Source organism: Haliaeetus albicilla, chromosome 5 (genome assembly GCF_947461875.1).
Source record: "Haliaeetus albicilla chromosome 5, bHalAlb1.1, whole genome shotgun sequence".
Classification (NCBI taxonomy): domain Eukaryota; kingdom Metazoa; phylum Chordata; class Aves; order Accipitriformes; family Accipitridae; genus Haliaeetus; species Haliaeetus albicilla.
The window spans coordinates 34,778,055-34,794,373 of record NC_091487.1 but is presented as its reverse complement, the minus strand read 5'-3'; the positions used below and the strand labels follow the sequence as shown (position 1 = coordinate 34,794,373).

General features: G+C 40.3%; 1 protein-coding gene across 7 annotated transcripts in view; it reads left to right on the top strand.

Annotated features, from left to right (window-relative positions):
* The window catches only part of MEIS2 (Meis homeobox 2), a 174,267-nt gene that overhangs the window by 5,618 nt on the left and 152,330 nt on the right, over positions 1-16,319 (top strand). For all 7 annotated transcript variants that reach the window (XM_069784084.1, XM_069784081.1, XM_069784083.1 and 4 more), the window contains exons 6-7: positions 746-895; positions 10,999-11,113. In XM_069784084.1, the coding sequence (XP_069640185.1) occupies positions 746-895; positions 10,999-11,113 (265 nt within the window). The remainder of the gene's footprint in view (positions 1-745; positions 896-10,998; positions 11,114-16,319) is intronic.

Here is a 16,319-nt window from a genome sequence, read left to right as displayed (position 1 = left end):
ACACCCCCAGCCATGCCCAGCCCAGCCCGGCATTATTTTTTTTTTTTTTTTTTCCCCAGCGTAATTTCAACTGAGTCATTAAACGTATAGATTATTACCCCCCCTCCCATCCTTCTTACCCCTTCCCTCGGTAGAAGCTCTGCTCCTGACTGGGAAATGCTACGTTTAACAAAACGAGAAATGAAAGCGGTCCTGCCTTTCTCCGGCTCTGGCAGGCATATTAACCCCAAGCAAGCAGTAAATGTTTGGAAGAGGCAGGGGGCCCCTGCGCGGCGTGGGGAGGGGGCTGTGCCCGGGGACGAGAACGGCTCTTCCCCCAGCCTCGGCGAGTACCTTCCCTTTGCTGCTGCCGGCCACGCAGACCTTTCTTTGGCCCCGCTTTAAACCGACCCCGTCCCGAGTGACTAGCTGTACCTGCCTGGGCTGGGTATGCTCCAGAGGTACCGCCTGGGTCCAGCTCCCAGGGTCCTGATCTTATCAGCAAGTCGGATTTGCCTCTGCACACCAGGCTGAGCCCACTATCTCTCTTTCTCTCTCTCTAACTTGTTGCTGCGGCAAGTCTCTAGAGAATAATATGTGCTGCAACAATTTCTCTATTGTTTCCTTGCCTTCAACTATTGTGCCCCTTAATTAGAGTTACTTGTGGAGTGGATCAGAGGGTTGCTCTTGCTATCAAAAAAAAAAAAAAAGTTGCAATCCGATATTTTGCCATTATTGATACTATTATTCTTGTTACTGTTTTCAGGTTCATGAATTGTGCGATAACTTCTGCCATCGGTACATTAGTTGTTTGAAAGGAAAAATGCCAATAGACCTCGTTATCGATGAAAGGGATGGCAGCTCCAAATCAGACCACGAAGAACTCTCAGGATCTTCCACAAATTTAGCCGATCATGTAAGTCCTTCTGATTTCTTTGTGTCACTTTTTAAGGCTTTAACCTGCTTAGAGGACCTGTCCCCGATTTCATTGTTTTGCTGCTGGTGTCTGTTAGTAGCATTATCCCCATTACTACTCTAACCTCTCGCAAGCTCGGATCCCATCCTTCCGCTTTCTTCCCTCGCGTTTCGTAAAGTTGTAGAAATGGGAAAGGTTCCTTCTGTTTCCATCTGTAAAGCAGCGAGTTTGCAACGGTTTGTAAAGTTTCCTGGTCCGGGCGGCTCGGAGAGCTAGCAGACTGTCGGTTTGATGCAGGGATCGGTGCTTTCTCTTCTTCGTTGCCAACTCTGCAATCAGTGCAGCAATGTAAGGAAACAGAGAGAAGAAAGTTAGGGAGAAAGTTTGCTGATTTGCTCCCCCCTCCCCTCTCGTGGGGATGACAAGTGATGAGAATTATTGGCAATACTACATTGCATTACAAAAAAGGGGTTAGCACATTAGAGTTTCCAATGCTCGTGCTTTAGAGCAACTTATTGTCAGAATATGGACTTATTGCCAAACGCCTGAAGCATCTTCATAATAAAAGACAGTAACCTTGATGAAGCAATTATTAACAATGTATTACAGAAAGCTGGAGAGAATGATGATTGAGTAACCGTAGGTTAGCGGTTGATTTTAACACTTGAGGAGTTGGTGAATTAGTGTTATGTGTGTAGGACTGAACGTTGGTGTGCGTGGTGAGGAGAGTGCCTTTGTTTTTCCGGGTTTTGGAGCGGCTCTTGTGATCCTTCAAAAGATGTAGACGCGGAGAGACTTCGGGATGTGAAGGGAAAGATTGCAGCTGGTACCGCAGAAAAGGGAAGGAATAGCTCTGGTTAAAAAGAGTGGGTGTGAACTCCAGTTTATTTATAGGAACGCATCCCTGGGGGGAAAAGGGGTTTACACAGTTTTAGATTCAATTGAACTCATAATCTAAATGATACAGTCTAATATTTTAGCGGTTGAAATATTAATTTAGCACCCGGTGTGAAGTTAACCATGCTTTCTGCACAGGCGCCTGCCTTTATTTCCCAGTGTGTTAAGAAGAGTAGCTGTGAGCCCAGGGAGAATGAGCTTTCTAGGAGCTTTTGTTTCCTTTGAAAACATGTTGTTTGTGTGTGTACTTGATAATTACATTAGACCTGGACTGAAGCTGAATTGGGAGATAAAATAATAATAAATTCTTCTAAATGCTCCCCTTCTGGCACGGCTTAGTTCCAGAGCCCGGGAAATATTTTTGGACCCAAGCCTTAGCTTTCATTTTCTCATTTGTATTCGGTAAACACTGCAGGACAAGGTTTTTGCCATGTTTTCCATTTTAAATCTATTATTTTGAGAGAAAAAAATGTGTGCAGAGGTTCCCAAAAGTTTCTCTGCTTATCAGCTATCTCACACGTAGCTAATAAACTCTATGAGGCATGGCACTCCTTCAAAAATATTTGGTTTCTGGCATTTTAGAACCCTAAATTCGTCTGCATAAGTATTCCGGGAGAGCACTAGAAAAGAAATTGAAATGAGTGGCAACCTGAAAGATAGGGGGTCATTGTGTATGATTCAGGGCAACAGAAAAAAAAAAAGGTACGTGTTTCTCCAGTACAGTTTCTTTACAAGAGTGTGTTTCAAGTGGAAGTGTAGAAATGGAGCATGCTTGTGTTTATATTGAAGAGATTAGATAAACTAGCCTGTTTAGGGTTCTGGCAGATGGCGAATGCTCAAGCCAATTTGCAGTGCGCCATTATAATATTTAAATTCACACACAATGATAGGACAGGGGTGGAAGGGGTTAGCATTTTGATAATTTGATAACTATTATCTTCCCTAAGAAGAATCTCCTCTTGCTTTTGTGGCCCAAAACCCAAACTCAAATAAATATGACAACCCATTTATCTTGCACCCGTTAGGGTTTACCACTTCATTGGGTATTATAATTTAAAGCCTTTTATTTCCTGGAGATTTGAGCTATAACATTTTTACTTTAGCCCCCTGCTATTTGTTTTGAAAGGAAGCAATAATTTGTGCAACCAGAACACCAACTGGGAAATGAAGAGTTGTATCACATAGTTACATTTTATTCATGCGTTTTGGGAAATGTGTCTCCTTATTGGATTTTTCTGTGTGTGTGTGTGTGTATTAGCTTGTTTTCCCAACAAAACTTCAACACTTTTATAGCTTAGTCAAACTACCGTGTGTGTACACATTTATATTTGCACTGTACAAGGTTCCAGCAGGAAGAAATCCACTTTTATTCATAAAGAAGGAAAAGCTTTAAAAAATGGCTAATATAAACACGCAAGACTATCAAAAAATGAGCTATCACTTGTGAGCACCTACCTGAAAATGTAGTAGTTCAAGCATGCAAATTTGTCCAATTTGACTCTCCAGGTTTATTTTTTCATTTGCTTTGATATGCATATTTAATACATAGCCTCAGGCTAGATCTCATTTGGTGAAAGTTGGTGCAGGGGTGATGATGAGCCACTTCAGAAGGACAGAGACAGCATGTTGTTTCCTCTGTTTTATGTATTGGCCCGCTATTCTGATCCATGGGTCTTCCCCTCATGGTTTTATTTGCACATGAAATACTAGGAGCATTTCAACTGATTGGCTATGAATAATGATAGCCAAAAAGAAGTGTAGGTTAATTTGTTGTGTGCCAAGGTTTCTCTTGTGGAGATGACAGTTTGTGACAGCTGTTTGACACCCCAAAAATCCATACACCTCTATTCTTATTAAGTGCTATAAAGCTACACTGTGTGTGTTTAATGTGAATGCGAGGGGTGGTGGCGGTGACAGTGGCAGTGCTGAACTAGGAGCTAAGGCAGCTCTCGGTTTTATTCCTTTGCTAGACCTGAAAAGAGGCATAAGGGAAAGTAACAGAAAGAATTGTAGAATTAGCCAATATTTACCATAAGACTTTAAATGGGGTACTCAAATAGTGCATGCTTCCTTTTTCAAAATCTACTGCTCTACTATTTATATAACTTAATTGGAAATCAAAACCAAAATCAACAAAGGAATGAATTCTTCAGAGATATACCTGTGCTGGAAAGAGGAGACAGCTGCAAGCAGTTGTGCTAGACGTGTTTGGTAATAAATGTGTTTATCGAATTTTATTTTAGTGCACTATTAACTGTTATGTAATACAGTAACTGTAGAGGGTCCAGGGACTTGGTAGATCAAATAGTGCAGCGCTGGCCACAAGAAGCTGAAACTTTTGTTATTACTTTGCTGTGTTTAGTAAATATAACAGCCCATAATTAGTGTTTGAATTTTTAACACCCTCATATTTTTTTATTGCTCTGAGGTATTAGCTGTAGATGGGAAGAAGGTAATTACAGCTATGCCCTGGCTGAACCAGATCAGTTAGTGAAGGAAAAAAAAAAAAAAAGAAAAGAGGAAAGAAACCTTTCCAGCTGCAGTTCAAGTTGAGTTTCCCAGCACAGACAATTTATTATTGTTCAATATAAACACTCTGGGCCCTATCCTGCATTCTCTGTTCAGCCTAAATTATCTCCTGAGATTGCCAGTTTTTTTTTTCCTTTTGAGCTAGTCAGATCTGGTGATGCTTGTAAAATTTGGAGATTTTAAAACTTTTTCGAGCATATGATAACATTTTGTACTTTAATTACATTTCTTCTGTACCTGGCTTCACCTGGTGCCACACAATTCTTCCTTTAGCACAAACTTACTTTGAAGCCTAGTAATTCTCCCATAGAAATTTATGGGTCTCCTTCCTCTGGCTTTCGTGGGAGCAGGATCAGGGCCTCAGACTTTCTGATATTTGTTTATGTGTTCTAGTCCATTTGCAGTGGGGAGGTAATAATATACAGATCATAATTTATAAAATATAATTAAAAATGGATAGAAATATACATACATCTCCTCTTTATAAAAGGACTGTTGACAGATTAGAAATCTGATGCCTTAGCTGTAGAAGAGAAATATTAGTCTGAATATTAAACCTTTCAGCTCTCAAATGAGGAGATACTTTTATTTTGTACTTTTGGACATCCAGACATTTTACATTTCTTTAATATTTCTCCTCAAAGAACGGTCTGTACAAATTCCTGACATCTTGCAGATGAGAAAAAAATAAAAATAGGGTAATATATATCAGCTCCAGTTATATAATTAAACCTTTAGGTAAGATTTCTCTGAGTAATGAGGAAATAATTGGGGGCCTGATGCTGCAGTCTCCAGGTTTGCCACACTTTGATGGACTTCAGTGGGAGCTTTGAGTATGCCAGAAACGCAGGATCAGACCCCAAAGGTTCCCTTTCTGTTTGTAGTGTGTCAGAAGGGGAACTAAGTAGCTAACCGCAACAATAATAAGGCAAACTTTTTTCTTTAATAACTGAATTTCTTAGTGTGTGACTTAAGACTTTGGATATTATGGTAGGCCCTGTCCCTTCTGAAGGGGCACGGAGCACCAGGAACTTTCCGAGACTGTAGAGAATGTTGTATATTTCCTCTTTTTGACAGGCCAAGGTACTCTGCAGTCAAAGGTAATCTACAGCTCAAATTTCAGTGTTTTAGTTTTAAACTGGGTTCTATCAAACTGAACCGGTCATGTATTTCACTATCTATTTTATGCCGGTGTTGCCACTTTGGTTTGAGTTGTCTATCAGTCTAGATGAAGCGTAACCACACAGAATGACGTAGAAGGACAATTAAAAAAACACACCACCCCCCCCCCCCCCCCCGATTTTTCAGGTCTCGGTTCCTTGCTGACAGGTGGATTACATGTCTGATTTCAATCTTAATTGGAAAATACAAAGCACGCAGGTTTTCAGAATGTTGCCACATTCTAGGAGTGTCAAAAATTCCTTCTGACACTTTCCTCGAATGCGAAATCAAGGGACAAGAATTAAAACTTGTACGTACATATACATACATACACAAATATCTGATAGATCACAATGCCTTGTCTTTTGTTTAAATTGTGTAATTCTGCTACAAAAAAGTTATCATACTAAATAAGCATCTGTAAGAAAATAAACCCTAGTAGTATCAGGAGTAGTTGTTTTTAGAAAACATACATATCGTGTCAAATTAGAGTTTTTCATGGCTCATTTACTTATTGAAAGTTTCTTTATATAGTAAGTTTATTACTACTGCGCTCCACAACAGTTTCTAAGATACCATCCTGAACTTTATACCTACAAAACATAGACAGACACAGACACGCACACAGAAACACACGTGCATGTATGTGAGTACATTTCTATGTCCAGCATAGTATATCATCTTTTGATATACGGTGGTACCTGGATACAGATTTTTGTGGCACCAATCACGTCAGTCATTCCACTGTATTTACAGGTGTTAACTTGTAAGAAGAAGGTGAGCAGAATTTGGCTTGTATTTGGGGGGGGGGAATGCCATCCATATCAGTAGTTCAGTTCGGTTTTGTGTTTGCAAAATTAATTTACCAGAGCAACCTCCAGACCTTTGAGTCCAACCGTCTTCACAAAGAATGAGCCCTTATAGCTATTGCAGTTTCTTTTATGAAAGTAAGTTGTGTTTTATTTGTTCCTGCGAGATCAATGGTTCTGTCCATTTAATCTGATAAAATGTAGGGGCCTGATCCTGTCATGGTTGTATACTTAAAACTTCAGTTAACGTCTGTGAGCCAAATCCTGCTTGGCTTACTCACATGGGTATCAGCTGGCCTGATCGATTTTACTTCCCAGTTATAAATAAGAAGCAAATTCCTTATGGTTAATTGAGTCTTTAATATCACCATAAAAAGCAGTGTGAGATCAGAATCAGCCCTAGTGGGACTGCATACACTCACAAAAAATTAGCCAGACTTTGCCCAGTGGAAATTCTGGGCATGCAAAGTAAGAATTGCAATTTAACAGAAGGTTATCCTATATCAAATTTCTCTGTTACAACATCTCTGTTCAAGAAATCCTGCAGCAGCTAAAAACTCTTACACTTTCCACCAGATTTGCAGCATCGACAAAAGAGTAACGCATCAGGTTTGCTTTGTATACCAGGAGACTCTTGTCCTTTCTGTTGCTCTTTCCTAGATTTAGCAAAATTCAATGGTGGTGCTAAATCAATTTTTTTTTAACTTTCAAGGGAAAAAACACTGGCAAAATTGGGTTTTCTAGGGAAGGCTGTGTGTGTAAATGAGAAACAGTGGATAGCAGCGGAGTGATCTCCTGTGGCCCTGCTAGTACAAGCTTTCCCCATATTGTCTCCTGCTTTTATATTAATTACAACTTGCATTATCAGCTGCGAGTCTGTAGCCCAGCAAATAGAAAATACTGCCCCTGGAGACCTAGCTTCTTGTATCTATTTTCCATCTCCTTCTATTGTGCTCTACTCAGTATTCACTGCTTTTCTCCTGGTAACACTGCTCTTTAACACAATTAGGTAAGAGCAAGAGGAGCACCATATTTGACTCCCAATTATTAAAACTACTGGGAATAGATACATGTGTGCTGTTTACCTTCTATGGTATCTGGCATTAGTTTAGGTCATATGTGTGTGAAAATCTTACAGTATGCACGTGTACACAAACCAGGCAATTGCATTTTGGCAGACATCATCCACACTCTTCAACGTGTTTCTGCAAAGTATATTACTAAACTTGCAAGAAGATATGAGAAGCCATGCTAACAGTTTCTGTAATTTATCTAAAGCTATCTCGTTTTCTGGGCTCTTTTTGCAGTGTGATAGCGTAATACAAATTTCCTTGAAATCAATAAAAAAATTAATGTTAGCGGGCTTTAGATCAGGATCTCTTTAGGTACCTGAACTGTACTGATAAAGTGTTTCCAGTGAAGTACACTTTAGACATGTCATTTAGTCCCATTTTTTTGTGAGGACATACATAAAATAACTACTTATGATTAGGCATTTGGCCAAGAAGCTTTTCTTGAGGGATGCAAAGTTGGAAACAGTCTAGGGGAGAAAAAGAGAAGTTCACTGACACGTGCAATAATCTTAGTCCAAAGCAAAAGAATGCTGCCTTTTTATGAGGCTGTAAACTCCACCCCTAGAGTTATTTGTCATTTTTTTATAATATTAAAGCCTAGCTATTTCCCTCCCTTTCAAATTCCTCCAACATTCTCCTGGCGCGTCTTGTAAATAGCCCATCTTATTATTTCTGTCCTTCAACAAAATTCTGCCAAATCGCTTCCTCAAGAAAACTGTGTCACAAGAAATACATTGAATTCCCAATCAATACAGTCTGTCTTTCTAAAACGGGATCTACAAACTGAGGTCAAGAACAACTCAGCCTGGTAGAGACAGCAAGTGTTTTCAGCTGCGGGAATTCTTATTCAGTGATCCTTTCCAAATCGTTACGGTTTTGAAACAGAAAGGCCGGTCTAGCTTTTGAAATACTGTATGATAGGTTTTGGATGACATTTGCCTTAAAACATAGCTGAGGTGTTACCAGTTAATTATTGTAATTTTCATATGTGTGATAAGGAGCTCCAACAGCAGCCAGCTTAAGAGAGCCTGCAGTGCATAAAATTAACATAACTCACTGTGTTCCCTGGAAAGTTTAGCCTAGGTGAACATGCTGCAATTATTACATTTTCTAAAAGAAGGTTCCAGCCTGATGTTGTTGGAGGGCTAAACTCATGCTATGCTATTGTTTCTTTCCTTTTTCATGTATTTCTTCTAGCTCTTTATCTGATTACCATCCGGCAAACAGCTGACGCTAAGAGGCTGCAGAGGGCTGAAGAGCTCCTGTCTGCTGTTTGCCTTCAGCTTGAAGCTATTTGAGTGGCTTCCTAACTCAGAGATAAAAAGAGAAGCTCATAGGCACAACTGTGTTTTAACCCAGGCTGTAAAGAAACTTGCTCAGTTTTTGCATTTTATTTCCATCTGAACTTTTTGTTAACCTTATTTTCAACTTTGGGGGGTTTTTGTAATAACATCTGGGCTGCTTGAACTTTCAAGCCTTCTCATCTTTCTTTTTGTGTTTCTTTCCAGCTGATTCTGTAAAACGATGGTAAAATGTTTTTGTTTGTTGTTTGTTTGTTTGTTTTTTAAATGAAATTCGCGGGGTTTACGGTATTAATAATGATTTCTGAGACCTAATTAAAACAACAACCTCAATGAGTATAACATGCTATTGTCTGGTGGGTTCTTTTTCCTGTTGCGGTTCTGCGTGAGGAAAAGTAGATCAGCCTTCTAGGTTGTGGAGGGGGTGGTGGTTTTGTGCCATCAGTGCTGTCTGTTGCGCTGACAGGTTAGGCAAATTTCAGTTCCCGGCCTGTCTTCTGATTTTACTCGTATCTTCCTGCCATGGAACCACGTACGTGGGCGCACGTGTGTGTCTGTGTAAGGTGAAGGGGATTTGGATCCTTCTTACCCTTTGGTCACCTAGGGCTTTATTGGGAGCCTTTTGAAGTCATGGGCTCTTCCCTTTGCCTCTGCTGTGATCTGGGTCAGGCCCATTAGATTTATGTTACTGGGTATTGTAGCAAGCCGTTATCTGGCAGTTCCATTTTGCGTTGCTGTAGAGCATGTGGTACTAATCAGCGCTAGGAGATTACTTTGAGATGTTTCAATATATATTTTGGGACCTGATTCCAATCACACTTACACTGAATTTTACAATGGGTAAATCAGTTGATTTTGTTGAACTTATTCCTACTACACATCAGGGTAGATGAGGTCGGAATCAGTCCTGCTCACAGAATTTATTCAAACTTGTCGCTTGTTGCTTTCAGTATCTCCTCGTGCTTTAATAGTCTGGTGTTATTTCACAATGCAGATTGGAAACACAATCAAACCTAAGAAGTAAATTTTTTTTTTTTTTGAGAGGGTTTTTTGTTGTTGTTGTTTTCGAATTATTATAATGTGCTTGATTTAAGTTGTCACATACAGGTGACAAGTAATGCAGGTCCAGCCCCTAGTCTGATCTGTTTCATGTGTTCTTGCTCTCCTTTTCTGCCAGAGGAAATTCCATCTCTTGCCTGCCTTCATGTGGTGCTGATAAAGCTCTTCCTGTACAGTAGAATTCCTGTTTTCCTTTAAGCAACAGCAGGGTATTGGGAATGATCAGGAAAGGGGAGGAGGACAGGAGGAGAATACACTCAACAAAGTAGCACTAAACTGTAACATTAAGTTTTCCTCACTTTACAATTTTAAATAGCAGCTCCTTGCTCCGGGAAAGCCAATACTCAATAAATTAGAAAGCTCACATTAATTAGGTGGCTAAAGTACAGTAGTTGAGGTCTTAGCCAAGTTTGGCAAACTTTGTACGTCTGTCCTCTGCGTTCCCTTTTGTTGTGTTTTATGCATAGTAATGTAGAAAGTATTACATAAAAATCACTATACATGTTATTTTATATAATCACCTGGTGGTTATTCTTGACAATACTTGTAAGCGAACTGTTAGAGTGATACATCTAGAAAGTCTTTTGAAATGTGTCATATCAAGGTGGTGGTGGGGGGGGGGGTGAGGAAGCATCTTTCCTGGTATATAACATCTTTCAGAGAAAGCTTGCTTTTTCCCCACAACTTTGCATTTGCTTGAAGTTTTTCCAGCATTCAAATGGGTGAGAGAGACAGGGTAGGGTGTGAGGACATGCTCCTCTCCCATGCATGTTCTCCTCTACTTCTTGAAACAGTTTCCCTCCTCTTCCTCTACCCTCCTGTCTCTAGTCAGTCTGGAAAAACAAAGTGTGGGGAGATAGTTGGTATGCAAACTATCCTGACCCTAAGGTGAACACCTAGTATCGCAAACTGTGTGGGTTGATGGTGTCCCCCCGCCCCCCTGTATAGCTCATTAAGAAACTTAATTTTTTTTTCTCCCCTGAAATATTCTTCTGCAGTACTATTCAAACAATTAAATCCAGACAACTCTTTGGAGAGTTTAAAAAAGAAAAAAATCTGTCCTTTATTTTACCAAGTAAATCTTTGTACCTCCTCCGCTTGTCTTTGCTGAAGAATTATTACACTGTGCAAACAGTATCGGTGTTTGGCACATTTCACAAATGCTAATGTGTATACTTTTCCCCTCCTCCCCTCTTCTCCCGGTTTTCTTTCTGTTCTTCATTTGCTATTGGAATGGGAACTGTGGAAAAAATTCCTTGGCATTCTGACACCAGAATCCTTCATCTTGGAGAGACCACGATGATGCAACCTCAACGCACTCGGCAGGCACACCGGGGCCCTCCAGTGGGGGCCACGCTTCCCAGAGCGGAGACAACAGCAGCGAGCAAGGTAAAAGGTCAAACTTTTTCCCTCCGCAAAGTAGGCATGACTAAAATAACTCCAGCTTTTTTTATTATATCAGTACATCTGCCTTAGAGTAAACATGGAGTGGCAGACTTGCAGTATAATCAGCTGTAACTTAGGGAGACGGTATTTCCTTTTTCCTAACCCACTTAGCTGCATTTTATTATTATTTCAAAGTGAAATATCTAATCTTCAAACAAGCTTTGTAATAACAATTGATTAGTTCTGCCAATTCCTTTACAAATTTGGTTATCTACAGTTTATTTTTTTGTGGCGTAAGTAAATATAATGACAGACATACTCTCCAGCTGTGATGCAGTTGTTTGAGCTGGGTTATAGATGGAGAAATTAACCTGTAGTTTTAGCTGGGGAAGAGACTCCTACATGAAGTTATGAAGCTGCTACATTACATAAAGTAGAAGCAAAACCAAACTGGACAGAAAAATGTTTCCTACAATGTTTGCTTGTACAGACTTGTTTCTGCTTCTGAAAATCTGAATTCATAATGGTAAATAGAGATACACCTGAACTGCAAAACCTCTGCTGGATCTATACAGTGAAGCCTTCTCAAGGGTTCAGGAGGTTTGATTATTATTTCAGGGGTTTTTGTTTTATTTCCTACTGCATTGCACCTTCTGTGTGGTCATCTGCATCCATGCTGAGTGAGTGTCAAAGGCTGTCATTCTGATATGATAGTGTTTTACACTTGCTCATTAGAAGTATAAGTGACTCCAGAAGGTATAAGAGTCAAGCCTCCAGTGCTAAAAGTTGGGTAAAGATGGTCTACAGTCACTCTCGGATCTTGATGCAGAATAGATTTTTTTTTTTTTTTTTTTTTAAGACCAAAGTTTAAGGTGGGCTCCATTCTTTTTTTTCCTTTGTAAACATGGTAAGCCTCAGCTAGTGAGTGAGACCTTGCCTTTATAATGTCTTATGACATGCTCCCTCCATCTCATGCATCTGCAGCATTTTGGCACTGTGTTTCCCCCACATGGGGGTTACACATACCCAACAGAGCCAACTGACAGGTCTGCCATCCAACCAGCCATGCGGAATCCCAAAACTGGAGAGGGGAGCAGCCTTCAGGCTAGAGCTGCCGTGACTAGCCTTGCACCACGGGCCACTTCCCACTATGGTATTTACCACGCCTAGGTGGCAGAGCAGATACGTGACTTCACGCCTCTCACGTGGCCCGTTGCTTGGCACAGAGCTAGATCCCCTCGTCTGTCTCGCGATCCGGTGTCGTAGCTGTTGCCATTCTAGGAACTTGCAAAGTTTGTTTCTGGTAGAGTGGTTTAGGTTTGTCTCCTATTTGTATGAATTGTTTATACATTTGTTATCTTACTGCCGATAGAAAGCAGCCATGGAACAGGGTGTGATCCAACTCCAACGTGAGTCACGCAGGCTTTTTTTCCGTGTGGTTGGATCGGAGCTGTACGAGGCCCAGCGTGAACTATTACAGCTTCAGCAGCTAACGAAAGGGAGAGCTTGACCGCTAAGCAGCAAATCCCTGTTATGTCTATTAGCTGGCCATAGACTTTACTGTTGATCAAATGTTTACGTTGTATATTGTGGCTAAGATGCTTGGTGTAGCAGATGATCATTTGCATACTTAAAAATGATTCCTCTGAGTCATCTGCCACAGCGTGTTCATTCCACCCCTAGGTAAGAAATTTCCTCATGCTCGTATCTCCACTCTGTCCCAGCAACCCCGTAGAAATTAGAAGAGTTTCTTCATCGAGCCATGCTTGATGTAAAGAAATCCCTTGTATTGATATCCAGGGATCTTGCATTTCACTAGTCCCTGATCCCTTGTCACCTAACTCGAGGTGCTTGAGAAATATTGCGAAGTGTAAGAAAAAGTAGTTGATGATAACTACACCAACTTTCTGTTGGAGACTGAGGTTTCTGGTAATATATATGATTTAAACAAACCTGTTACACTCATTCCTGGAGAAGGGGAACAACTGCTGAAGGGCCAAATCAGTCACTAGCGCTGCCCAGTCTAGCAGGGTAAAACATCACTAGTATGCTTTCCTTTGTGCTCAGCTGGGCCTTTTAAAGGGAAGCAGTCGTCCAGTGGCAAATCAGCATTCCACTCATCTGCTGGCAGCTGAAAGATGTATGATCCTACAGCACCGACAAAATTCCCATTGGAGACAGCTTTGGATTGCTCTCCCCCTCTCAACTCTGGGAAAGACTAAAGAGAGGGAGGCCCGTATTAAATTTTCCTTAGGCTTCCTTAAGGGGGGCAGGGTTTACTTTATAACTCCTGAACTGGCAGTGAGTCGGTCCCAGGCAATGCCAAGATGGGTGATGCCCTCTTGAGCTATTCTGGTGCAGTTACTTATTTGGGTCAACCTGGTTTCCCTACAGTTTTGTCAAGACCTTCCACGAATGTTGCTTCAAGTATTCCTCTTCCCCCAACGGATTTCTTGGGAATGGGAGCTCATTAGGGAGTCTTGGGTTACATTAGCAACTTATGGTCTCCTCCGCTGATGCCTGGTGGCAGCAGAGATTGATTCAAACTGGAGTCAGTCTCTTCTGGCTCTTGGGAGGACTCTTTCCAGGGGTCTCTGCTTTTGCCTTAAGTCTGTGAAGTGCAGCTTGTGGGTTGTTTTTTTGGGGGGGGGGATGGGGGGTGGAAAGGAGTTAGGTGAGTGGTGACGTTATTTTTGCAGACTTTCTCTGCATGAGGTAGATCTATTTATTGCACAGAAGAATCCATCCATAATTCTTAAAGTTAGAACCAAACAAAAAAGGTGTAGGCATTTTGTCTGTTTATGGAGGAAAGTCTTTCCACAACAGTGCATCAAAAGGGTTAATCTAGTCAATGCTTGGTATTATTAGAAACATGCAGGCACTGAAAGAGTTAAAGAAAGGGCCTTCAGGCAATAAATGTTGAAAGATTATCCTAATTTTATTAGTGGCGAGTGTCTATGTTGTTCTTAACATGTCACCTCACTTGTTCAACAGAAAACTAAGCTATACAACATATTGATCATCTAGCAAACCAAAGTACTAGTGACCTGTAATCTACCAAGCATTTATTGACTTTATCCCAGTTTAGATCCACAAATGCAGATCAATGCTGTGTAATACCATTTTAGAGATTAGTAATTATGTAGTAGGTCTGATCAACTTTGCCCCTGTCCTGGAAAGACAAAGAGTTAAATATATCCAATAATAAAAATAAAACACTCTAAACATCTTACAAAGGAGAAAAAGAAGAAGCTGATTTAATGGTCTAATGAGGCCATCTTCCAGAGACTTGTTTTGTGTAGGGCTTGCTTTGACCTTTCGCTTTGCTCAGGAGCCCAACGCTTCATTTTTCACATTCTTGCAATTACGTTAACGCTTCAAGCATTTCTGACTCCAAGTCAGCTAGCAACACCAGGCATAACTCAACACTGTGAGTTTTTCTCCTCTCTGTAGATTCATTAACAGGTCACCGGGGTCCCAACTGAAATTTAAAACTGACTGGTTCTGTTGGGTTAGCTGAGTTATAGCAAGGGAGATGGCAGGAAAGGGGCTGAGGGAAGGGGAGGGGAGAGAGAAGACCCTGGGGTTTTTGCCAGGGAATATATGTGTAAAAACCCTAAGTGGAAGATTAAAAGGTGTGTGTAGCTTTATCATCCACCCTTTTCTTTGAAGGGGAAAAAACACATCTGAAAGTCTTCTGGGGTATTGTGTTTTCCTTATTCTTTGTGAAACAAAGTGAAAACAGCCACTGCCTTTACATACAAAGCTAAAAGACTTCTAGAATTCGGCATCAGTTTGTACCACAGTGATGGATATGACGCTGCCAGACTTTAATTCCTATTTAATCTCTTTATGGGATATTTCAAATAATGAATATGGCAGATTATGCATGAAAAGTGGGAAATAAATCTTTTTAAGGTTTAAAAACATGTGGTCTACGGGAAAGCACCAGGGAATGGTTTCAGTTTCATATTTTATGATACCAGGATTGTATACCTGATTTGTCATATTCCTAGCTCAGTCACTCAAAGGGCCTGATCCAGCCAAGTCAGGTGGAGGCTGTGTTTCTTCAGGACCTTTCAGGTAGTTCAGCATCTTTTTAGGATTAGGCCTGGGGTGATAAACTTGACCGTTAAGTGAGAAGCCAGAGACAAGAAACTTCTAGGTTATGCAGCAGTAAAAATATAAATGGGCATCACATCGACTTTGCTTTACCCATGTGAGTAGTTCATCAGTATGTGGTTTTTTTGGTTTGGTGGTTTGTTTTTTTTTTTGATGGAACTACTTGTGCTGAATGAAGATCTGCCCCTTTATAAATAATATCTGAGGCTAATCTCTAGGGCAATATCTTAAAGTAGTTTTGAAACACTTTTGTGACAGCTTGATGTTTGTCCCACAAATTTGTCCACAATAGCTTTCTGTGGCAAAGACTAATCATCTGGTTCAGGGCAAAGTCAACTAAGACATTAGCTGAAATTATGTGTTCATCCCAGGTTACATCTGTGGATTGATGCATGTTGGAAAAAATTAAGTAGTATATTTCTTATTCGTTATACGCCATCTTGTAATAATGATGGTATACACATCAAATTTGTTTACAAAACTAGTTGATAATGCCCAGAAGCCTGTCCTAGTATTGAAACTCTACTGAAACTACATAAAGCTTTGAACCAAACTCCAGTAGTCAGAAAAAGGAAAGGGATATGTTGTTGTTAATAATAATAGTAAAAAACCACAACCCCAAACCCCACATTCATGCGAAGTCTTTGGAAGTTTAATATCCAAAAGCTAATGCTACAAGTTCTTTTTCCTCATTCTGTATGTATAGGTAAGCCTGCTGAGGCTAGTATTCATATTCATCATAAGGATTCAGAATATATTTTTATTCCTTTGTATTTTTTACCTATAAAGCTATAGGGTATGGTTTTATTGGAAGAGAGCTGTCTTTTGTAAGAAAGGAAATTCCTAATAGAAAGGCTTAAACATCCAGACTGTGAAAAATCAAACTTGCTAATAAATAATGCTTCACTGGAGATGCATTATTTCAGAAGGCACAGCTCTCATAAAGGTGAACCGTATGAAGTATGAAAAACTCTTAAAGAACAATGACTTTTTTCAGCTGAGGAAGATACAGGAAGAGAGTAGCCCTTATTAATTCATCTTTTCCTTTCAAGTTTGAGGGGCCCGTCCTTGTGTTGATATGTATGAG